Source organism: Pseudopipra pipra, chromosome 13, assembly GCF_036250125.1.
Source record: "Pseudopipra pipra isolate bDixPip1 chromosome 13, bDixPip1.hap1, whole genome shotgun sequence".
Classification (NCBI taxonomy): Eukaryota; Metazoa; Chordata; class Aves; order Passeriformes; family Pipridae; genus Pseudopipra; species Pseudopipra pipra.
Window position 1 is genome coordinate 19,860,541 of NC_087561.1, and position 24,977 is coordinate 19,885,517.

The 24,977-nt window shown below is 50.6% G+C and overlaps 1 protein-coding gene across 2 annotated transcripts; it reads right to left on the minus strand.

The window, feature by feature from the left end:
- Positions 1-427: 427 nt before the first annotated feature.
- On the minus strand, positions 428-22,053 carry LOC135421649 (cell surface glycoprotein 1-like). 2 transcript variants are annotated; one of them, XM_064670261.1, is made up of 3 exons: positions 21,084-22,053; positions 14,460-14,582; positions 428-1,320 (listed from the first exon to the last, which is right to left on the minus strand). In XM_064670261.1, exons 1-3 carry the CDS (start codon positions 21,265-21,267, stop codon positions 755-757), a joined length of 873 nt encoding a protein of 290 aa, XP_064526331.1. In that variant the 5' UTR covers positions 21,268-22,053; the 3' UTR covers positions 428-754. The 2 variants fall into 2 exon arrangements, with proteins under 2 accessions (XP_064526331.1, XP_064526330.1); XM_064670260.1 differs by lacking the exon at positions 21,084-22,053 and having other exon boundaries at positions 14,460-15,265.
- Positions 22,054-24,977: the final 2,924 nt, after the last annotated feature.

Sequence of the window (24,977 nt, forward strand, 5' to 3'; positions counted from 1 at the left end):
CAGCAATGTCTTCTGCAGCTCTTCCTACTGAAGTGCCCCCGGTGCAGCCATGGACAGGCTCCAGATGGGAGGCCTCTGGCTCATCCCCCTCCCATGACATCCTGCTCTGATAAGCTCCCTGGCTGCCTGTGTCCTGGGAATTGAAGGTCCTGGGCAGGGGATGATGTGGTTCCTCCCCCTTTCCAGAGCCTTTTGCTGGCTGCCAGCTCTGCCCTGCTCTTATCTCCCACTGCTCTGGCTCTCCACAGTTCCTGTAAACACTTCCCTGGCCTGGCTGCATATAAAAGGAAGAAGAATGTGGATCTGGTCTCCCCCTCCACTCCCAAGGGGCCAAGCAATGGAGGGAGACTGGATGTCTAAACCACTGGTACAGTTTGGAAGAGCCGAGTTCAAAACCATCTGCGCCAAAGCCATGAGGAGACTGGAATTCATTTTGGACACCGACTAGATTTTATTGTTTGAAACGCCAGGAAAATTCACTCTCAGAAATGTGGGAACTCCCGCTGGATGGCAGCTCTGGCCCTGGATCTCCTTCTTTTTTCCTCCACCCCTCCAGCTCTGCCTATGCCCCTGGGGATGTGGTGCATCCCTCCCACGGTGGGTACAGGCCTGTGACCCTTTCCACGTCTGGATGGGCTCCGTGAGCAACCCACACTCCTCATTTTGGGAGCGTTTGGACAACCTCTGCCACCTGCTCTCCAAGGGACAGCGGTGGAGACACTCAGCACAGCAGAGGACATCCTCCCCTGGGCCCTCAGAGCTGGTACTTCTTCAGCAGCTCGCTCTGCCACTGCCTCTTCTTGTTGGGGAAGGCAACAGGGATCTTGATCTTCCGGAATTCCTCGATGCACTTGCCCAGCTCGGACTCCAGGGCCTTCCTCTCCTCGCTGAGCACCGGGAGAGCAGCGGGACTGACCTCCACCCCGTTCTCCTTCACCACCACCTGGTCGCTGTTCCGCCTCTGCCCCGCCTGCTTCACCTCCTCCAGCTTCTTCAGCGACTTGGAGAAGTCCAGGGTGTTGGGGCGTGCTGGGCACTCCTCAGGGGCACGGGCTGGGCACTCCTCAGGGGCACGGACTGGGCACTCCTCGGGGCCACGGGCTGGGCACTCCTCGGGGGCTTCTGGCCATGGCAAGGAGTTGGTGGGGCTGGGGTTCTTCTCCTCTGCCTCAGTGTCTGTGCCTGGGAGGGTCTCGGCCATGGTCGGGGGCGGGATGGGCTCCTCATGGCTGGAGGTTGCAACAGCATTCCCACTGCTGGAATTAGCTGGGTCCTGCCTCGTCCCGGGCCTTGGCTGCGGCTCCTCTGGGTTGCTGTGGGCTGGGGAAGGAAAGCAGAGAGGTGTGAGAGGAGCTGGAGCTGCACAGCCCTGAGGACAGGGTGGGACACAGCCACGCAGTGCCAGTGGCTGGGATCGTAGGACAGTTACAGCCAAGTCCCTGTGGGATGCCCTCTGGGCAGGCCAAACTGAGCCACCACGGTGAACCCATCCCCAAACCACGCCCTGGGTAGGCTCAGGTGGTCCTGGAAAGAGTCTGGGCTGCCTGGGCATCACGAGTTGGGCTGCAGTGGTGCTGAGCACAGGAACAGCCCCAGACAGAAAGCCAGGATGTGACAGGAGGCTTTGGAGCTCCATGGGAGTCGCAGGGTCTGGCTGTGCTCAGCAGGGCAGGAAAGCTTTCCCAGCACTCGGGGGCAGAGCCCAAACCTTCCCCAGCCCCTCATCCCTCTGCACCCTCAGTCTGGAGATGACACTTGGTCCCCAGGCCCTGATCCCAGGAGCGTCTCTTCCTTAAACTGAAATTCCCTTTGCAGGAAGCCGGTGGGACATGGATGATCCCAGCCCACCTCCAAAAGGTGGAGGGAAAAGCTGCTCCCGGTGGGACGAGTGTTTTGGAGCCAGGCCGAGCCCCTGCCCCCCAAACCGGGGTGGGAGCGAGTTCAAACTGCACTGCGGGAGCTGAGCTCCAGGGATGGGGGGGAGAGGAGCTGTGGGAAAGGGGTGAGGATGGATAGGAGGAGAGAGGGGTCTTCACTTAGCCCAGCAGAGCCTTCCCACACGTCCTTCCCCACTCCTGATGCCATCAGGACATGCCATCACCTCTGGTGATCGCACCAACAGCGATGCCCACGAGGGAGCACCCGGGGGTGCTGAGGGAGCTGAGATGGGCTCTGGAGGTGCCCATGTGGCAGACTCAGTGGTGGGACAGCAGAGATGTCCTCAGGATCTGACCATGTGGGGTGTTCAGGTCTGGGAGAGATCTCACTCCACAGGTGGCAGAGACAATCCCTGAATGTGGCTGTTTCAGCAGCGATTTGTCTGGAGAGCTGTTTTTTTTGTTTGTTTTGTTTTGCATTGTTTCACTTTGTTTTCCCCTAAAGTTCCTATTTTTCTAAATATCTCTGGTAGAAACATGGCCCTTCCTGCTCTTTGAAAGCTCTGGGACAAGGGGTGTTCCTTGTCATTGTTCCCATGTGCGGGGCTGCTTTTATGATGGGATCAGACACACGGGGATTTTGTTCCCTCTGGAGAACCAGATGTGGTTTTTTGGGCAGCCTGGCACTGGTTTTCATGGCTTCCTCTCAGAGCACAGCAAGACCTGCTGTTGTACAGCTTTAACTCTGTCCCCTCAGGGGAGACCCCTGTGCAGAGCTCTGGGGTCCAACATCAGAAGGATGTGGAGCTGCTGGAGCAAATCCAGAGGAGGTCACGGAGATGCTCCAGGGCTGGAGCCCCTCTGCTCTGGAGCCAGGCTGGGAGAGCTGGGGGGGTTCCCCTGGAGAAGAGAAGGCTCCAGGGAGAGCTGAGAGCCCCTTGCAGGGCCTAAAGAGGCTCCAGGAGAGCTGGAGAGGGCCTGGGGACAAGGGATGGAGGGACAGGACAAGGGGGAATGGCTTCCCACTGCCAGAGGGTTAGATGGGATATTGGGGAGGAATTGTTCCCTGTGAGGGTGGGGAGGCCCTGGCACAGGTTGAGCAGAGAAGCTGTGGCTGCCCCTGGATCCCTGGAAGTGCCCAAGGCCAGGTTGGATGGGACATGGAGCAACCTGGGCTGGTGGAAGGTGTCCCTGCCCATGGCAGGAGGTGGGATGGGATGAGCTTTAAGGTCCCTTCCAACCCAAATAGTTCTGGGATTCTCTGACTGTTTACCCATTGTCTACCTTTCAAGTTTCCCACCCTCCACTATCCCCAGCTCAGGAATTCAGGAATATTCCTTTGTCCTTGCATTCCAAATGCTGTGGCTGGCACAGATGGTGACAATGCAGTTGTGGGGGGGTTATAGGAAGCAATTCCCACCAGGACATGAATTACCCTCACCCTTCCTCTCCCCACACCCCAGTGCAGTTTTCCATGTAGGACTTTAGACAAGGAGCACTCAGGGATCCCTGGATCTCGTGAGTAGCCAAAATTTGGCAGGGTCAGAGCATCACCCACTGATGCAACATCTGCCCTGCCCAGATGTGCTCCAGTCTTTGCCATTAACCCATGAGAGCAACCCAAAGGGAAGCCCCGGACAAAAGTTTGGATCCATTATAGGAAAAGCAGTGGAGTCTGGGACAGGCTGTGCTGTGAAAACCCCCCCTTGCTTCTCCTGGGGGTGTTTTCCATCTCTCTTTTCTCTCCTGTTTTGTTTTGTTTTGTTTTTCTCCTTTCCTTATCCCTTAAGACACTTTTCCACCAGCTCAGTTTGTATCCAGGGTGGCTCCCACCCCACGGAAAGCCCCATTTCTCAAAATCAAAGACCTTGGAAAACAAAGCAAAGGTTTTTCTCTAAAATGTTTAAATTCTTGACCTGCTGGGATTTTTTTTTTTTTTTGAAACACATCTGGTAGCAGAGAGAAAAAAAGGTAAATTATTTCTATTTGAAATTCCTCATCCCACACTTTGACCCTCACACAGAAGGAGAAAATGTCAAGGGGGATTTTCTTTTTCTTTAAAAACTTTTGTAAGGACAGAGTTGGATTTTTTTTCCCCTCTTTCTTCCTCTTTTTCCCCCCCTCTTTTTTTTTTCATTTTGACATTTACTGAGCAGCTCCAGCACTGAAATGACTAGAAGTGGAAAGTGGAAATGTCACCCATCAGCGAGCACAAACCTTGAAGGCTGGATTTGCTTTGGCAAATCTCTCTGGGAAGTTACAGGGATGTCTCTTTGCCCCAAATTCTTTGAGTGATGGGATGAAGTCTCCAAGTCCTTAGAGTGCTTTAATCACCTTATCTGTGAACCTCATGGCTGTGTTTGTGCTCTGAGGAGCTGAGCACGGGGAGCATAAGCTGATGCTCCCAAATTCCCATGAGGAATTAGCTGGGGAATGAATTCAAATCTTCTCAATTATTCTCCAGCATCTCAGCTCCCAGACCAGCTGGTTCTAGATAGTATTTATTTTCTAATGGTTTCCACATATTTTAGATCACATTATTCCCATTTGAGGCACAGGGAAGAACTTGTTAAAGTCACTGGGCTGGGCACAATCCCAAGTTTCTTGGGTGTGGCTCCTGCAGATTCCTCATACCTGACCACCCTGATGCCCTCTGGGAGGTCTGGAAAAGCTGGGGGGAAGCTACAAACCTGCAGCCTCCACACTCCTGCAATCCCTCTGCTCTTAATCACAGAATCTTGGAATGGGTTGGGTGGGAAGAGACCTTAAAGCTCGTCCAGTCCCAGCCCTGCCATGGGCAGGGACACCTTCCACTAGCCCAGGTTGCTGCAAGTCCTGTCCAACCTGGCCTGGGACACTTGGACTCTTGGATCTCTTTGTTTTGGAAGGGCAGAGCAGGTGATGTCCAGGCCATTCCCACAGTCCTGTGTCACCACAGCTCGGTCCAGATCTTCTGCAGGCACCAGCAGAGTAATTCTGCTAATTTAGGCATGATGAGGTAATTTAGAGCATCTTGAGGCAGCCAAGGGACTTTGAATAAAGGAGAGAGTGAGTCTTAAGGGCCTGTCTTTGGAAATACTCATTAACTGCCCATAAAAATTCACTTCTCTTTGTTCTGTCTCACTCCCCAAGGCCGTGTCACGTCAGCCTGCCCTGCCTGCTGCTCACACTCAGCTCTGGAAATGGTCAGTGAGAAATCCAGAGCTCAGCAGGTTTTGATTTCCCCCCCAGATGGTGCTGGAACACGTGGCTCCTCCTGGCCAAACGTCCTGGTCAAGGATCCCAGCCCTGGAGTTCACCTGCACGGGCACACGTGTTCCCAAAAAACTGAAGGGAAGCCAAAACCAACAGGGATTTGTGGAAGTTTGCTGAGGAAAGCTGGCTCCAACTTGGAATTTGCAGAATCCAACAACAGCCACGTGTCAAGGGGCAGATGTTCATCTTGGCCACTCTTCTGAATTGTCCACCAGGAGATAGCCCAGGACTGGCAAAGATATTTGGGCCTAGGAATCTGTGCTGGACCCTGTCTGGGAGGCAGAGTTTTCCTGACCCCAGCTGAGGGCTGAGATGTGCTGTTGGCACAGGGGGGTGTTCTCCTTCTGTGTGTCAGTGATTACAACAGTGTGGGGATCACTTGGCACCAAACCCAAACTCTTGGCAGGTCTTCCAGCTTATTTTCTAGGCATTGATCTTAGGGATCCACAGAATGGTTTGGGTTGGAAGAGACCTTAAAAATCATCCCATCCCACCCCCTGCCATGGGCAGGGACACCTTCCACTAGCCCAGGTTGCTCCAAGTCCCGTCCAACCTGGCCTTGGACACTTCCAGGGATCCAGGGGCAGCCACAGCTTCTCTGCCCAACCTGTGCCAGGGCCTCCCCCCCCCCCCTAGTCCAGAATTCCTTCCCAATATCCCATCTAACCCTGCTCTCTGGCAATGGGAAGCCATTCCCTGTGTCCTGTCCCCCCATCCCTTGTCCCCAGTCCCTCTCCAGCTCTCCTGGAGCCCCTTCAGGCCCTGCCAGGGGCTCTCAGCTCTCCCTGGAGCCTTCTCTTCTCCAGGGGAACCCCCCCAGCTCTCCCAGCCTGGCTCCAGAGCAGAGGGGCTCCAGCCCTCGGAGCATCTCCAAGGCCTCCTCTTTTCTGTATCTTTTGAGAAATATCCTCATTTTATCTCAGGTTTATCTTCCCTCACATTCCCAGATCTGTGGGGCCAGCCCTGTCTGGCAATAAGGGGGGTTCAGCCCCTCAGATGATCCGAGGACTCCTCCCGGTCCTCTGAGTGCCCTTCCCAGCTGCTGAACCGGGAAAAGGGATCTGTCACTCCAACTGATTTTTTTTCATCCTTCTTTTCTTAGACTTTGCTTCCTCTGTGACACCTTTGTCTGCTCTGGAACAGCAATTAAAGTGCAGCAGTGACACTTCCTCCACAGCCCCGTGGTGCTGATGGAATCCTGCTGGGAGCAATTAACGGGCTCCTGCACACTCTGTCCCAAGCCCTCCCTGCTCTTTGCACAGTGGTTTGTTTTCCGGAGTGGTTGACAGGGAGATGAACCCCCCACGTGGCAGGAGCACAGGGCTGAAGGGGATTGGGATGGTCCTGACATGGATAGGGCAAGAGCAGCTCATTCCTGGGCTGCTTCCTCAGCCACGTGTGGGATCTGCACCTCAAACTGCATCAGCCTCAAGAATTGCTTTTCCTTTCCCACTGCAGAGACCCAAATTTTCCCCAAGTAGCCAGAGAGGGATTTTTTATGAGGTCCTGGAGTGACAGGACAAGGGGAAATGTCTCCAAATTGACAGAGGGCAGGTTTAGAATAGATTTTAAGAAGAAATCCTTCCCTGGGAGGGTGGGGAGGCCCTGGCACAGGGTGCCCAGAGAAGCTGTGGCTGCCCCATCCCTGGAAGTGTCCAAGGCCAGGTTGGACAGGGCTTGGAGCAACCTGGGCTAGTGGGAGGTGTCCCTGCCCATGGCAGGGGGTGGGACTGGATGGGCTTTAAATTTCCTTCCAATCCCATCCCGGGATTCTGTGATTCTTAGAAGAGGTGAAGTTGTGACCTCCATACCCACAGGAGGTGAAAAGGGTGATGTTTGGGAGCACATCTCCATCAGTTATCCACAACCTGGCCTTGGACACTTCCAGGGATGGGGCAGCCACAGCTTCCTTGGGCACCCTGTGCCACTATTAGGATGTTTATCTTGCAGGATCCTGGTCCCTGTGCAGGCAATGGGATTGCAGGAAACAAAATGCCCTTGAGATCCTTGATCTAAATGAAATCAGTGTTTGCTGAGTGCTGTGAATAAACATTCCCTGCAGGAATGCCTGGAATGTGGAAATGCCTCCACCCTCATCCCTGGAGGTGTCCAAGGCCAGGTTGGACAGGGCTTGGAGCAACCTGGGCTAGTGGAAGGTGTCCCTGCCCATGGCAGGGGGTGGGATGGGATGATTTTTAAGGTCTCTTCCAACCCAAACCGTTCTGTGGATCCCTAAGATCAATGCCTAGAAAATAAACTGGAAGACCTGCCCAGAGTTTGGGTTTGGTGCCAAGTGATCCTCACACTGTTGTAATCACTGACACACAGAAGGAGAACACCCCCCTGTGCCGACAGCACATCTCAGCCCTCAGCTGGGGTCAGGAAAACTCTGCCTCCCAGACAGGGTCCAGCACAGATTCCTAGGCCCAAATATCCTTGCCAGTCCTGGGCTATCTCCTGGTGGACAATTCAGAAGAGTGGCCAAGATGAACATCTGCCCCTTGACACGTGGCTGCTGTTGGATTCTGCAAATTCCAAGTTGGAGCCAGCTTTCCTCAGCAAACTTCCACAAATCCCTGTTGGTTTTGGCTCCCTTGGCAGGGGGTTGGACTGGGTGACCTTTAATTGTCTCTTCCAACCCAAACCATCCGTGGGATTCTATCCCACGATTCCTGCATGGGAGAAATGCAGCTCTGTAGGAGGAACGCCGTGTAATCCGGACCTTTTTAGCATTTAAATCAGATGTCTGTCAGCACTGACAGATGGATCTGCAGCTCCAGCCTCCACCTTTTGTCAGACGGGACTTCGATGAGCCCTGGCGGCTGCTGGAGGTGGCACCAACAGGCAGAGGCTGTTCCTGCGCTGAATTCCCGGCCAAGCCCCCGCACCCGATCTCCAGCAGCGGGGGAATCGCTGCTCCCGGGACATCCCCGACTCCCCTAATCCCAAATTCCCTCCTTATCTCCCGCTGGCAGAGCTGAGGGAGGGGAGCAGGGGGTGTCCCCGTGCTCCTTGGCTGCCTTGGCATTGCTGCCATCCCAGCCCGGCCCTGGAGGCCGTTCTTGTTTCCCAGACATTCCTTTTTTCGGTGGTGTTTTTTGGGGGGGACGAGCTCTGCTGGAGGTTTTACACTGTGAGTCCTGCTCAGTGGGAGCTGTGCCATCCAAATAGTCTTTCCCTCTTACTTTTATATATATGTATGATGTATATATTATATATACATTTACTTTCCCTCTTATTTTTATATATAAGTATAATATTTATATTTACTTTCCCTCTTATTTTTATATATAAGTACAATATATATATTATATATATATTTACTTTCCCTCTTATTTTTATATATAATATATATAATATATATATATTTACTTGGCCTCTTATTTTTATATATATGTATAATATATATATTACATATATTTACTTTCCCTCTTATTTTTACACATACATATTAGGTATATATATTTATATATATATTCTTGGCCTCTTATTTTTACAGATATATAAAATAGATATATTTTTATATGTATTCTTTTCCTTTTATTTTTATGTGCACATATTATATATATTATGTATTTTATATATATCCTTTCCCTCTTATTTTTATGCATATATAATATATATATTTATATATATCTCCTTCCCCTCTTTCTTATACATATATATAATACATATATATTCCTTCCCTCTTATTTTTAGGCATATATTATATATATTTTTATATATATTCTTTCCCTCTTATTTTTATACATATATATAATAGAAAATATATATATGTATAAAAATAAGAGGGAAAGGATATATATAAAAATATATTTTCTATATATCCTTTCCCTCTTATTTTTATACATAAATAATATATATTTATATACCTATCTCCTTCCCCTCTTTTTTATACATATATAATATATAATATATATTATATTCTTTCCCTCTTATTTTTATGCATATATTAAATATATTCTATATTTTTATCTATAGTCTTTCCTTCTTATTTTTATATATATATCATATATTTTTACATATACTTTCCCTCTTATTTTTATACATGTATATATTATATATATTACATATATATTTTATATATATTTTTTCCCTCTTGTTTTTATACATATATAATATATATATTTATATATATATCCTTCCCCTCTTTTTTGTACATATATATTATATATATATTCTTTCCCTCTTATTTTTATATGTATATTATATATATATTTATATATATATTCTTTCTATCTTATTTTTATACATATATATAATACATATTATATTTTTCCCTCTTATTTTTATATATATATATTATATATTATATATATTTTATATATATTCTTCCCTCTTATTTTTATGTATATATTATATATATATATTCTATATTTTTATATATAGTCTTTCCTTCTTATTTTTATACATATATAATATATTTTATATATATACTTTCCCTCTTATTTTTATACATATATAACATATATTTAGATATATCTCTTTTCCCTCTTTTTTATACATATATGTAATATATATTCTTTCCTTCTTATTTTTATACCTATATTACATATATAATATATTTATATATATAATTTTCCTCTTGTTTATATACATATATATCATATATTTTATATATATATTCTTCCCTCTTATTTTTATACATATATAATATATAATATATATAATATATAATATATATTTTATATATATTATATATATTAGACATATATCATATATATTATATTTTTATATATATCCTTCCCCCTTATTTTTATACATATAATATATATATATCTCCTTCTCCTCTTTTTTATACATATATATAATATATATTATATTTGTTCCCTCTTATTTTTGTACATGTATTATATATATTCTATATTTTATTTATATATCCTTTACCTCTTGTTTTTATACATGTGTTATATATAATCTATATTTCTATATATATTCTTTCCTTATTTTTATACACATATTTTATATATTATACATATGATAAATATCTTTGAATATATAAATATAAAATTTTAGATTAAAATAAAACTATATATAAAGTTATAAAGATCTAAAGATATATATATATATATATATATAAACAGTGGCTCTTTGCTGTCTCTGTTGATTTAACATCCACACTAATCTGCTCCAGCTCTGGCACTCCCAGGGAAGTGGGAAGAAGAAGCAACAATTCCCCCCTCCAAGGGTCTCCCAGCTCTCTCTGCCCCCTCTGGCATGACCAGGCAGAAGTTTTGCTTTTTCCCAAGGCTGGGATGCTCCAGCTCCTTGCAGCATCCTCGCATCCCGGGATGCTCCCCCTTCCTGGGGATCAGGGCTGGCTGGAATGTTCTGGAGGGGGCTGAGGTGCCTCCCGCACAGCAGCTGAGCGGGGGGAGCGGCATTCCCTGCCTTCGGGAGGGCACCGATCCAGTTCCATTCCCTGGCTTCGGGAGGGCACCGATCCAGCTCCATTCCCTGGTTTAGGGAGGGCACCGACCCGGCTCCATCCCCTGGCTTCGGGAGGGCACCGACCCGGCTCCATTCCCTGGCTTCGGGAGGGCACCGACCCGGCTCCATTCCCTGCCTTCGGGAGGGCACCGATCCAGCTCCATTCCCTGCCTTCGGGAGGGCACCGACCCGGCTCCATTCCCTGCCTTCGGGAGGGCACCGATCCAGCCCCATCCCCTGGCTTCGGGAGGGCACCGATCCAGCCCCATTCCCTGCCTTCGGGAGGGCACCGATCCAGTTCCATTCCCTGGTTTAGGGAGGGCACCGACCCGGCTCCATTCCCTGCCTTCGGGAGGGCACCGACCCGGCTCCATTCCCTGCCTTCGGGAGGGCACCGACCCGGCTCCATTCCCTGCCTTCGGGAGGGCACCGACCCGGCTCCATTCCCTGGCTTCGGGAGGGCACCGATCCAGCTCCATTCCCTGGCTTCGGGAGGGCACCGATCCAGCTCCATTCCCTGGCTTCGGGAGGGCACTGATCCAGCTCCATTCCCTGCCTTCGGAGGGCACCGATCCAGCTCCGCGGCAGGGCCGGGAATTACACCCGAGCCAGAGGCCAGAGGTCAAATTGCGGTGACGGGGCAGAGCCCTCAGACGTCCTGAGCCGCTGGAACCGCAGCCAACGGGGCCGGGGTGTTTTACATCAGCAGAACATCTGGCTGGGATGGACGGGTCTGTCCCACGTGGAGCAAAAGCAGCTTTGGGCAGGCACTCATTGTGGGTAACCCTTTCTTCCCCAGAAGAGCTCTCCAGCCCTGGCACGGCTGCCCAGGGCAGGGGTGGAGTCCCCGTTCCTGGAGGGATTTAAAAGCCACGTGGATGTGGCACTTGGGGACACGGGTCAGTGGTGGATGAGGGGGTGAAGGTGGGGGTTCAGCTCTGTCTGGGCAAGGAGGAGTCCAGAGGATCTGAATTCCAGCAGTGGCCTTGTGCCAGTTGTGACTCCCAGGGCTTGGAGGCTCCTCAGTGGCTTCCGTCCCTTCCCCGACCTGCAGGTGTTGTCCAAGCTGGGATGTTGATGTGTCCAAGGACGTTGATGTGTCCAAGGATGTTGATGTGTCCAAGGACATTGATGTGTCCAAGGATGTTGATTCGTTCGTGGGACAAGATGGGTTTGAGGCCAGAAGTGGAGCTGAGCCAACACCTTTCAGTGGGGACTTCCAGGTCTTCCCAAATCCTGGGCTTTGATGGCTCCAAAATGTGATCCAAGATGGCATCGAGTCGTGCCAGGGGAGGGTCAGGTGGGATAGTGGGAAAATTCCTTCATGGCAAGGGTTGTCCAGCCCTGGCACAGCTGCCCAGGGCAGGGGTGGAGTCCCCATCCCTGGAGGGATTTAAAAGCCACGTGGATGTGGCACTTGGGGACAGGGGTCAGTGGTGGCCTTGGCAGTGCTGGGGAAGGGTGGGACTCGATGGTCTCAGAGGGCTTTTCCAACCCTGTGATTCCATGCTGGGCAGTCTCAGGTGGATCTCCCCTGGAAGCTCAACCTGCCCTCCCCCTGCTCAGCTCGGCCTTGGCTCCCACACCCGCCCGGGGAGCTTTGATCCAGCACATTCCGCAGCTTTTGGGAAAGGCCACACTCCAAACCCACAAAGAGTCGGTGCCCAAAGGACTTCCCGCTGCAAAAAGGAAATGGGAAGGGGAAAACTGCAGCTGGAAGGTGGGAGGGAGGTTTCCAAGGGCTGGATTAGACTCTGGCACATTTTCCAATGAGCGATATCTTGGCCTCGAGCTCTCTTTGAGCAGGAAAAGGTGCCAAGAGTGGGAGAAAGGGGAAGTGGGGGGAATAATTTGCAGGCTGTAGGCTCTGTTTCTCTTTTGGGATGAGGTGGATTTCTTTCCCTTCCTTCCCCAAAAGGGCTCTCCAGCCCTGGCACAGCTGCCCAGGGCAGGGGTGGAGTCCCCATCCCTGGAGGGATTTAACAGCCATGTGGATGTGGCACTTGGGGACACGGGTCAGTGGTGGCCTTGTCAGTGCTGGGGGATGGTTGGGCATGATGGTCTTAGGGCTCTTTTCCCATCTAAATGATTCCATGACTCCAAGGCCTGGCAGGAATTAGTCATCAATAGTGTGTGTGACAAACCCCTGCCAAGAGGAGCAGCTCCTGGTCTGCCTGAGCTGCTTCCCAGGCTTGGAGTCCCCAGGGCAGCAGGTGAGGAACAGCCACCCCTTTGCTGAACCCTTCAAGCTGGAGGTTTTTCCAAGGGCATGAACTAGTTTTGGGAATGTTCACCTGGAGCAAACCATCGCTGAGCCCCGAATGGATGTTGCAGTGTGAGGGATCATATCAGTTATTCCCACTCCTGCCAATGCCAGCTCTCTTTCCCAGCTGAAATGTTTCCTAACCTCGCTCCAGCAGCCACAGAGATGCCCCAGATGTACCTAAAAGAGGGGTCAAGTGGCTCCTGCCAGGCACTGACAGACTGTGGGCTGGGTGCTCTTCTCAGACCATCCGTTTCTTTCCAGGACAAACTTATCCCCAACCACAGAAAATCATCCCTGGCCATATCCCTGAGGTGGGATGGCAGCATTCTGAAAGCTTTGGAAGGATTGTAGAGGGAATGAATCATGCAAATGAAAAAAATGAAGCACAGGAATTGTTTGGTGTTGACATTTGTGGGAGAAAGGGGATGGTTTGGGGAGAAAAGAGTTTCTTGGGCTCTCCTGGTCGGCTGTAACACCAGGAAAGGACACGGAGGGTTCTATGGTTACATGTCCCAGGAATGAATCCCAACCAGTGGAGTTTCTGCTTCACTGGGTTCCCTCTGAATGAGCAAATGAAAGACAAGTGAGTCCAGCAAAGCAGGTCCCCACCCTGGGGTTTCCATCCTCGTGGCTCCTGGTGGGGCTTTCCAACAAAGAGGTGTTTTTACTTTCTCCACTGTCAGGAAATGGCTGAGGTTGTCCTGCAGCTCCTCAGGAGGAGGTCAAGGGTGCTCATGTGTGAGAGGGAGATTAGCCATGGCTTGCCATCCTGGGTTTGGGAAGAGCTGAATTGCTACAGCCCAGGAGAGGTGTTCCAGTATTCCATCTGCTCCCTGGCACGGCACACGCAGCGGGAAACTCATTTCTGGAAGCAGCTCAGCGTGGGAAATTTGTTGAGTTGGAAGAGCCTGCAGTGCCCCTGTGTTGACTTATGGCTTCTTTAAACATGCAGCAAGTCCACAAGAGCAGAGGAACATCTGGGACGGGGGGGACTTGGAGGGCCCCCCTTGCCCAGGATGGATGTTCATGAGTGGAGACCTCGCACTGCCGGGACCAGAACATTCCCTGCCACTCTCCAGGGATAAAGCTGAGCATCAGGGTCATGGGGGCTAAACAAGAGCAGCCCAGGATGGACAGCAGGGTGAAAGCAGGGAGTGGAGGATCACAGAACCATGGAATCATGGAATGGTTTGGGTTGGAAGGGATCTTAAAGCTCGTCTAGTTCCGAACCCCTGCCACGGGCAGGGACACCTTCCACTGGAGCAGACCCATGAAGCCTGGATACCTGGAGCCTGGAGCCACATCCCACCCTCCCAGCTGGTGGGAAGAGGCTGTATTGGCAGTGCCAGCCCAGCCACAGTCTCTGCCTGTGCCATCTGCCTCTCACCAGCCCTGGTGCACAAGCCTTTGACTCCAAGCCTGAGCTCGTCTTGGCATTGGCACAGCTGGAATCAGGAGGGAATCAGGCCATTTGGGGTGAAGGAATGGATACAGGAGGATGAGGGGGAGACTGTGAAGGAACCCACATCCCTGTGGAGTGCCTGGGTTTGAGTGCAGGTCCATGGGGACGACCCCTGTGTGGCTCTGCGTGGTAGGACTGGGACACCTGGGCAGCAGAGGGATGTTCTCACCTGGAGCTGCTTCTGCCGTGTCTGTCTTGAGGTCCAGGATGGGCTCAGAAGAAGACATGGGTTTTTTGGGGTTGTGCTCTGCTTCTGAAGGCTGGGGAACGGGCAGGCTGAGCCAGGAGCTGCCTGAAAAACCAACACCCAAAAAAGAAAATCTTAGAAGGCAAACGATGTGGAGGGAGTGTGAGAAGGGGCTGGGGTGGTGTGTGGTCACCACACTCCACATCTGGCTGGGAATAGAATCTAAAGCACCTCCTGGGGCACCACAGTGGGTGCCTGGCTGGGGAATGAGCAGGACAACACCTGCTGAGACCCTCCCATGCCTCCCACACCTTCTTAGGGTGATCCTTAGGCTCTGGGCAGTGCTGTAGCCCCCTCCCCCAGCCTCCCACCACGTACTGCTGTTCTTCCTCCTTCTTTGGTGCTGCTCTCCTGCCTCTTTCCTAAACCTTTCCATCACTGGCTTTCCAGATCTTGTTTCATTTACATGAATTTGCAAACAGCGAGGAAATACAAAGTGTTTATCCTAAACTGAGATTAAATGCTTCAGCTCTTCCCTTGTTTTCTTCCCTAACACTCCTGCACAGACACTTAAATTTGCCTTATAGCAGAGATAAGGCTTCGGATCCAGCTGCAGTTCCTGCCCCATACAAGGGATTTGCCTCTCCATGACTGAGCTGGATCATCCTGTTGGCACACAGAGCAATAAATCCAGTAAATGCTCCATTTCCACATGCTCTACCCAGCCCAGGGGCTGCTGCCTCTGTGAGACAGAGAATCCCAGAATCATCCCCCATAAAGATCATCCAGATCCTGCCATTGGCCAACCTGTGTCAGGGCCTCCCCGCCCTCCCAGCCCAGGATTCCTTCCCAATATCCCATCTAACTCTGCCCCTCTGGCAGTGCCTAATTCCATTTTCACACAACTTAACCACCTCTGCTCCTCCAGTGAAAAGTCTGGCCAATGTGCCCCTGATTTGGGATACAACCAGAAGCTGTTCCACCTCCCCATGGGAAAAAGGCCTGGAACTGGGTGCTCCAGCCTCCAAAGGACCGAGAGCTGAGGTGTCCGTGGCTTGTGGTTACCAGAAACCTGGACACCAAGGACTTGCCTTGCAGACAAGCTGGCCATGCTCGACCTCCACAATCCATCCCCTGGTCCAGAGGGAGGAGCTGCCTCCAGGAGAGGGCAGCAGGGGCCCAGCATGCCCCAGCACCCTCACTCATTGTGGTTTCTGAGATACAATTCCCAACTCTTCCCTGCCTTCTGCTTCCCAGAACCACGTTCTCCACCCCAGAGACTCTGGCAAAGCCTCTGTGTGTCAATGCATCTATTAATGTTCCTAATTAATGTCCCAGAGGGGCTATTTTTGCCCCCAGTTAAGCAGAGGGACCATCTGCAGTCCCAAACTGAGCCCCAGAGGAGCTGAATCCCGTCTCACCGGGGCCCTGCAAACCCTTTTGGGACGAACAGCTCCACAAGGTTTGGAATGGAGGTTCCTGGCACACAAGTGGAAGGGGAAGAGACTTTCTGATGGAGCAAGAACTGCAATTTGAAGTTCATTGGGGTGGCTGAGGTTCTCCAGGTGCCTCCCAAACATCCAGCAGCCCCGCAGGGGCACCGGGTCGCTGCTTCCACGTGCTGAGCTGCAGCAGAGGAGAGAGGCTGTGCAAGCCTGTGCTTATTAAAGATTTAAAAGGCAAGCTGTCAGCACTGCTGCTAAAGATGGGCTTTTCCTCTTATAGCTCCATCCCTCTCTAATACTAATAGGATTGGGAAGAGGAGGAGGAGGAAGAGAAGGAGGAGGAGAGACAGTGCAGCGCCAGCCCAGGGCGAGGGTTTGCTCTCCTTGCAGAGGCTTTGCACACCTTGGGGGAGCTTTCTGGAAGTTTTCTCATGTTCCATCAGCCCCCCTCAGGTCTCGGGGATTTGGGGTTAATCCCTCCGGGAAGGTGGTGGAGTCTGGGAGCAGAGACACGGAGGAGAAACCGCTCCCTCCCAGCTTTCCCCGCTCCTGCCGCCAAGGGAAAATAAACCACCCCCCAGGAGCTGGCAGAGGGGTCTGTGCTCTGCTCCACAACCCCAGCTGGAAAAACACCCTTAATCCCCCTTTTTGGTTCAAATTACAGCTGCTCTTTCCAGTTTTGGATGGACCCTTTGGGATGGGAAGCCTGGATTTGGCCCAGGCTGGAACAAACACAGAGGTTCCTCCTTCTCTGCAAAAGATGCTGCTGGAAGCAAACTCCCTGCCAGCATCTCTCCTGCAGGGATCCCACTGGCTTGCCCCACTTGCTTCCTGAGTGATGTGGCTTATAAAAAAAAAACAAGAGGCTTTTTGCCACAATGGAAACTGCTGGAACACGTGACTTCCTTGGAAATCTGAGAAGAACCAGAGCAATTTCAGGATATAGTTAAGGTTAAATCCACGGCAATAAAGGCCTCCCTCATCCCAGGTTTTCTTCCCAGTTCTGCTCAGTATTTCATTCCCTCCTTGTCCCCTTTGGTTAAATGAATTAAGTTTGGGGATCAGGCAGCTCCATCGATGCTGGAGGACGTTGGATTAATAGGTTTTAATTGCCTGGAGCCAAAGGTGAGGCAGCAAATTCCACAGCTTCTTCCAAATAGGATTGAGGTGGTGGGTTTTTTTGCAAGGAGTCAGCAGGGAGGATAACCCTGGAATTATCAGGGAGAATAACCCTGGAATTATCAGGGAGAATAATATTGGGAAGGTTTGGGAAGGTTTGGGAAGGGAAGGTTTGGGAAGGGAAGGGAAGATTTGGGAAGGTTTGGGAAGGTTTGGGAAGGGAAGATTTGGGAAGGAAAGGGAAGGTTGGGAAGGTTTGGGAAGGTTTGGGAAGAGAAGGTTTGGGAAGGTTTGGGAAGGGAAGGTTTAGGAAGGTTTGGGAAGGAGGGGAGAGGAGAGGAGAGGAGAGGAGAGGAGAGGAGAGGAGAGGAGAGGAGAGGAGAGGAGAGGAGAGGAGAGGAGAGGAGAGGAGAGGAGAGGAGAGGAGAGGAGAGGAGAGGAGAGGAGAGGAGAGGAGAGGAGAGGAGAGGAGAGGAGAGGAGAGGAGAGGAGAGGAGAGGAGAGGAGAGGAGAGGAGAGGAGAGGAGAGGAGAGGAGAGGAGAGGAGAGGAGAGGAGAGGAGAGGAGAGGAGAGGAGAGGAGAGGAGAGGAGAGGAGAGGAGAGGAGAGGAGAGGAGAGGAGAGGAGAGGAGAGGAGAGGAGAGGAGAGGAGAGGAGAGGAGAGGAGAGGAGAGGAGAGGAGAGGAGAGGAGAGGAGAGGAGAGGAGAGGAGAGGAGAGGAGAGGAGAGGAGAGGAGAGGAGAGGAGAGGAGAGGAGAGGAGAGGAGAGGAGAGGAGAGGAGAGGAGAGGAGAGGAGAGGAGAGGAGAGGAGAGGAGAGGAGAGGAGAGGAGAGGAGAGGAGAGGAGAGGAGAGGAGAGGAGAGGAGAGGAGAGGAGAGGAGAGGAGAGGAGAGGAGAGGAGAGGAGAGGAGAGGAGAGGAGAGGAGAGGAGAGGAGAGGAGAGGAGAGGAGAGGAGAGGAGAGGAGAGGAGAGGAGAGGAGAGGAGAGGAGAGGAGAGGAGAGGAGAGGAGAGGAGAGGAGAGGAGAGGAGAGGAGAGGAGAGGAGAGGAGAGGAGAGGAGAGGAGAGGAGAGGAGAGGAGAGGAGAGGAGAGGAGAGGAGAGGAGAGCCAGGAAATGAACTCTCCATTGGAGTCAGCCAGAGCAGAGCTTGAGGAAATCCAGATCCTGGCTTGTCCCTCTGGCAGGACTGGACCAGGAGGAGGCAGTTCTTAAAGAAATCCAGGTTTTTGTTGGTCACCTGCCAGTCTCTTCCCACAAGGAGGAAAAGGACTGGAGCAAAGGAAACCAAAGCCCCCCCTGGTTTCACTCACACCCCACGGGGGGAGTGAGGCCACCAGGGCAGGGTCACCTGTGTCCATCCACAGGCTCAACAGGCAGGGAAAGAGAGGTCAGGAGGCACCAAGACCTGGCCAGGGTTGTGAGGGAACCTCCTCTCCTGAGCTCAGACTTTATATCCGACTCTTCTGGGGCCATTCCCTCAGCTGGTTTCCATCAGCAAGGCACAACTTCGGCCATAATAAATGAAAATTCCATTTCAGGACTTTCTGCTGTCCAGGAGACAAGGGCAGCACTGTCTTGGCTCAACATTTCCACCTCTCCAAGCTCCTTGCTCTCTGCAGGGAAAACAGTTCAGCTCGTCTGAACTTGCTCTTTCCTGCCAAAACTCAGCCATTCCTTCCTCTTTTTTTTATGGAAGAAAGCTCCCACCCAAGTGCTTTTTGGTTTTTTGTTTTTTTTTTGGTATTGCCAGTTTATAAAAACTCAACCAATTAGTAATTTAGGAATTTATGTTATATATAAAAATTAAACCTATTTTAATATATTTTTATAAATATATATTTATACAAATATATATTTATACAAATATATATTTATAAATATATACTTATATATATTTAAATATAGAAATATAGAAACATAGAAATATAGAAATATAGATACATGAATTTGATTTCTAAAAAATCCAACTAGCAGGCCTCGTGTGCAAAGTGGAAAGTTCCTTCAGGAGCCTCAAGGAATCACCGAGGAAAGGTGGGAAAGGTGTTCCCCAGGTCACAGTTTCCAGGAGGATTGTACACAGGAATATTCTGTTCCCAGTGATCACCCCTTGGCTGCACAAAAATGCATCCAGCTGTCTTTCCTTATGCAGGAATCTGCTTTTTCTCTGAATTTTCCAGGAGTTCCTTTCAGAAATCAGCCTGTTCAGTATTTTCCAGGCAGCTGGAACTGCTCTCGCTTCCCATGTGGACACTTCTGCCAAGCAGAAAATCCACACACTGCTGGGAGCTGGGGAATTGGGGAGATCCCAGGCACTGCAGGGATGTTTCTCAGCTTGCTGGCCAAGCTGGCAGCAGCAGGAAGGCAAATGGGAAAGGTGGGAATTGGGGCAACTCTTAATATCCCGGGGGAAAGAGCAAATTGGGATCTTTTCCTCATGCCAAACTCATAGTTTTTTTTGCTCGACACTAAAGGGAAGTGTCACATTTGGTTAAGAAAAGGGCTTAAATTCCTAAAAAGCAAGAAGGTTGGCCAGGACTGGCACTGCTGGTCCATGCAGAGCAGGGGGAGTCCATACAAGCAGCATGGACCCACATTCCCTTCATCCAAGCAGAGTTTTGGCCTCTTTCTTCCCCTGCCGGGAATTCTTGTCCTATTTTGCAGGAAGTCTGTCCAGTCTGACCCAGATCTGTGGGTACAGCAGCACGGCCTGGGCTGCTCTGGGGGTTGGTGCTCCTGCTGAGCCTCTTCCTCGTGGATGCTCACACCAGACTTCATGGCTTTCCCTTCTTTTTTGGGGATCAAAGGTCTGCCAAAATCACTGCAGCCTCAATCACACGAGCTCAGTCACGTCCCAGGACATGGAGGTGGATTCAGTAGACCCTTGGGTCCCATCCCTTATTCCAGGGCTCCAACAAATCCTACTCCAGTCAGAGCAGACATCCCAAAGAGCATCATTACCTCTGTCCAAAGGAATGCCCATCTCCATCCATCTCTAGCCATCTCCAGCCATAGGGAGATGAAGCAATTTGCAGAGAACTAAATCCACCTCATCCCAAAACAGAGCCTACAGCCTGCAAATTATTCCCCCCACTTCCCCTTTCTCCCACTCTTGGCACCTTTTCCTGCTCAAAGAGAGCTCGAGGCCAAGATATCGCTCATTGGAAAATGTGCCAGAGTCTAATCCAGCCCTTGGAAACCTCCCTTCCACCTTCCAGCTGCAGTTTTCCCCTTCCCATTTCCTTTTTGCAGCGGGAAGTCCTTTGGGCACCGACTCTTTGTGGGTTTGGAGTGTGGCCTTTCCCAAAAGCTGCGGAATGTGCTGGATCAAAGCTCCCCGGGCGGGTGTGGGAGCCAAGGCCAAGCTGAGCAGGGGGAGGGCAGGTTGAGCTTCCAGGGGAGATCCACCTGGGACTGCCCAGCATGGAATCACAGGGTTGGAAAAGCCCTCTGAGACCATCGAGTCCCACCCTTCCCCAGCACTGCCAAGGCCACCACTGGCTCCTGTTCCCAAGTGCCACATCCACGTGGCTTTTAAATCCCTCCAGGGATGGGGACTCCACCCCTGCCCTGGGCAGCTGTGCCAGGGCTGGACAACCCTTGCCATGAAGGAATTTTCCCACTGTCCCACCTGACCCTCCCCTGGCACGACTCGATGCCATCTTGGATCACATTTTGGAGCCATCAAAGCCCAGGATTTGGGAAGACCTGGAAGTCCCCACTGAAAGGTGTTGGCTCAGCTCCACTTCTGGCCTCAAACCCATCTTGTCCCACGAACAAATCAACATCCTTGGACACATCAACGTCCTTGGACACATGAACATCCTTGGACACATCAACATCCTTGGACACATCAACATCCCAGCTTGGACAACACCTGCAGGTCGGGGAAGGGACGGAAGCCACTGAGGAGCCTCCAAGCCCTGGGAGTCACAACTGGCACAAGGCCACTGCTGGAATTCAGATCCTCTGGACTCCTCCTTCACCAGCCCCCTCATCCACCCTCAGGCTTGTCCCAGGACATCCCTTTCCATGGTTTTACCTGGAAGGCTGCAGTGCCTGGAGAGCTGCCTGGAGAGTTGGCCTCGTCCAACAGGACCTGGAAGCAGAGGACAAGGCGAGGGTTTGGTTCCCTGCTCCTTCACCAGGGATTTCTGGTGACTTCCCTTCCCATCCAGTTGGGAGGGATGCAAGGCAAAAAAAAGAGCTTTGTGGACCCATCCCATAAAAAACTATCTCCAGGGAGTTTCCCTTGGAAGTGCTGTGAGTTCAGCCAGGTTTTAGGCTTTATTCCCAAATGTCTCTGCTGAGCTCCTCCCGAGCATTTCATGCCTTTTCCAAGCAGGAAGTCAGGTGAAACTCCCCTTAATCCATGAAAAAGTTCACCAGCTCCAACCTATCCCGTTGTTCCAGTCAGGATGCCCTTGCACCAGCAAGAAACTGGAATTTTTTCAACGGGAGCATTTTTTATCAAAGGTGTCCTGTAGGTTCAGGGACAAGACAACCCCCCAGTGCATCCCTTCCCTTGGGATGAGGAAAATTCAGGAGCAGACCAAGCCTGGACATCACAACTGCCACGTCCCTGCTCTGCTTTGTCCACTTGGAGAGGCCCTCGTGCTCCTTGGAATCCTGAATAGCCCCTGGTTTCCATCTCTGAAAAATGTCATAAACAACCTGTTTTCTGCTTCCAGAGGAGGAGGGGAAAGTCTGGGAACGGCCCCAAACGGGTTATTAATTCATTTTGTTTTGTTGAGGGAGAAAAGTGGGCTGGAAAAAGGCAGTTCTCCCTCTCTGGTTCGAGCTGGTTGCTATTGAAAAGACATTTTCCCCAGAAACCCATTAGTACAACGTGGAGAGGGAGGTTAAAATTACACTCAATCTTGAAATATTGTTTGAAAAGGGGAAATTAGAATGTTTCATTTAAGAGCTGCAGAAAGACACACATTTTTCACATGCCAAAAAAAGGGGCTTTCAGCACCATTTCCTGGACCTTCTGATAAATTTCCAAGTAGTTTTAATTAACCCTAACGCTGCATTTCTGATAAATGCAACAGCAGGCTTTAATTAACCCCCAAACCTGCATTTTTGCAGCAGAGAAATGGTTTACCTGAGCACTTTGCAAAGATCCTTTTAGGAGGCAAATTGAAATAATAATAATAATAATTAAAGGCAGAATTAAAAACCCTCCTGTGTGCCTGGAATACGGGGGGAGGGGGGGGGAAATCCCTTCCTCTTATGTTAAGTCTGCAAAGTAGTGGATAATGGAGAGCAGTTAATACATTTTCCTGAGGGCTTTTTGATAAAGGCCATCAAAGAGGCTTTTAGGGAAACTCAATAGCCAAGGGGGGATTGTTTAACTTCCACTGGGTATTAAAAGTTTATTAAGACAGAGGAAAAAAGAAAAGGAATCAAGGGTTCATTCTCAAGAGGTAAATAATATAATAATGGGGTGGCCCCAGGAGTCCATCCCAGGATGAAGGTCTTTTATTACCAAACAATACAAGGGGAAAAGGGTGAAGAGTCAAGTGGAAAAGTTTTGCAGGGAATAGAAAATGGGCTGGGCTGGTGGAGGTTGGTGGAAAGAGGGAGCTGGAGGAGGAGCTGCTGGAGAGTCTGCCAGGGGGGTGATGAAATGGCAAACAGGGCACAGGAGTGTGCCTTGGAAAATGTCACTGGAAGGTTTCACACACCTGGATGGGTTTTAAATCAGCCTCAGTGACTCAGGAGAGCTGGGGGTGCTCAGCCTGGAGAAGGGAAGGATTCAGGGAGAGCTGAGAGTCCCTTCCAGAGCCTAAAGGGGCTCCAGGAGAGCTGGAGAGGGATGTGGGACAAGGGACAGGACACAGGGAATGTCTTCCCACTGCCAGAGGGTTAGATGAGATCTTGGGAAGGAATTCTTGGCTGTGGGGGTGGTGAGGGGCTGGGATGGAATTCCCAGAGAAGCTGTGGCTGCCCCTGGATCCCTGGAAGTGTCCAAGGCCAGGTTGGAGCAACCTGGGCTAGTGGGAGGTGTCCCTGCTCGTGCCAGGGGGTGGGACTGGATGGGCTTTAAGGTCCCTCCCAACCCAACCCATTCTGGGATTCTGGGATTCTATGACCCCTGGTGTAATGACCCCAGCAGTCAGAGGTGCCACAGGGGGATTGGGAGTTGGGCAGGGGGAGAAGAAACCACAGAAAATATTAAAAATTCCCTTCAGGAAGTAGATTAATGTTCTAAGTTCAGTCCTGGCTGCTCCTGGGGCAGGCAGACAAAATTAAACTCAGCCCAAAGCCAATCAGGAAAACTGGGAAAGGCATAGAGGGGGTTTTAAAGGGACAGGGGGAGATCCGGACAGTGAAGCTAAAGGGGAAAGAAAGAAGGAGGCAGCTGATGGGAGCATGGCAAATACTTGTAAAACTGTGGGGTTTGTGGGAAAATTAAGTGAATTCCTTCTAAAACTAATTTAGATAAGACTGAACCAGAGAATCCCAGAATGGTTTGGGTTGGAAGGACATTAATTGTTCCACTCCCTGCCATGGGCAGGGACACCTTCCACTGGCCCAGGTTGCTCCAACCTGGCCTTGGACACTTCCAGGGATGGGGCAGCCACAGATTCCCTGGACAACCTGTGCCAGGGCCTCCCCACCCTCCCAGCCCAGAATTCCTTCCCAATATCCCATCTAACACTTCTCTCTTTCAGTTCCAAGCCATTCCCCCTCATCCAGTGACTCCAGGCCCTTGTGAAAAGTCTTATCATTGAACCACAACCCTCTGGGGCGTTTGGCATCACCCCCAAACTGAGCTTAAGAGGAAATTCTCCTGGAATGGGACTAACTCCCAGCAGAACAGGGACCTCTTGGGCTGAAATCTGCCCACCAGGCACTGTCAGGTCAGGACAGAGCTGGATGTGATCTCTGCCTGCTGACAAATCCCCTCCTCCTGAGCTTGTTCCCTAATGGAATAGTTTGAGTTTCCAGCCTGGGGATGGCTGGAGATGGGCCAGGGCAGGTAATCCCTGCTGCTTTATTCATGATTAGAAAGCTTTTCCCTTTCCCTTGAACATCATCTGGGGCCGATTTGGTTTCAGGGTGTGTCCAGTGCTGGGCTCAGAGTTGTGAGGGAGGAGAGAAGAGCAGAGGATGGTCAGGAAACCTGGGGGGAGGTGGAGAGGAGGAGACCCCCGGGGAAGGGAAAGGGCAGGAGATGGGTGGAAAGCTCCATAACCAAGAGGGATCAAACCCTCTGGTCCAGCCTCTCCTGCCTCTGCCCATCCTCAGACACGTCTTTACAGGAGCAGGGGCAGGGCCAGGATGGTTTTTACACCTGTTGCTTGTGGCAGAATTCATCAGAAAATTGCAGCAGCCCAGGCTTTGAGGCTGGAGCTAAATCCCTTTAAATCGGTGTCACCGAGCTCCCATCCAGCCATTATTTAAATAACTGATGGGTTTTTTAATTTTATTTGAGTGTGATCTTCAGAAGAAAGAAGAAAAAAACCAAACCAAACCACCACCACCACAACAAAAAATGAAATGAAATGAAACGAAATAAAATAAAATAAAATAAAATAAAATAAAATAAAATAAAATAAAATAAAATAAACTCATGATTTTGTTTCAGATCAGCTGTAAAATGACACAGAACAAAATACAGCTCTGCTGGATTCCACCTCCTTGCCAGCTTTGCAGGCAGGTGAGGGCAGGGAAAAGCCAGCCTGGGAAACACAGGAGGAATCTCCATGAGGAAAGGCAAGGGAGGGAGACAAGCCTGTCACTGTCTCTTCCCTGCTAAAATTCTCATCAAGGCTGATTTCAGTCTTGTTGGGGCTGCCCAGTCCCTGGAAGTGTCCAAGGCCAGGCTGGAGCAACCTGGGACAGTGGAAGGTGTCCCTGCCCATGGCAGGGGGTGGAACTGGATGGGCTTTCAGGTCCTGGGATTCTGTGGGTCTGTGACAACCTG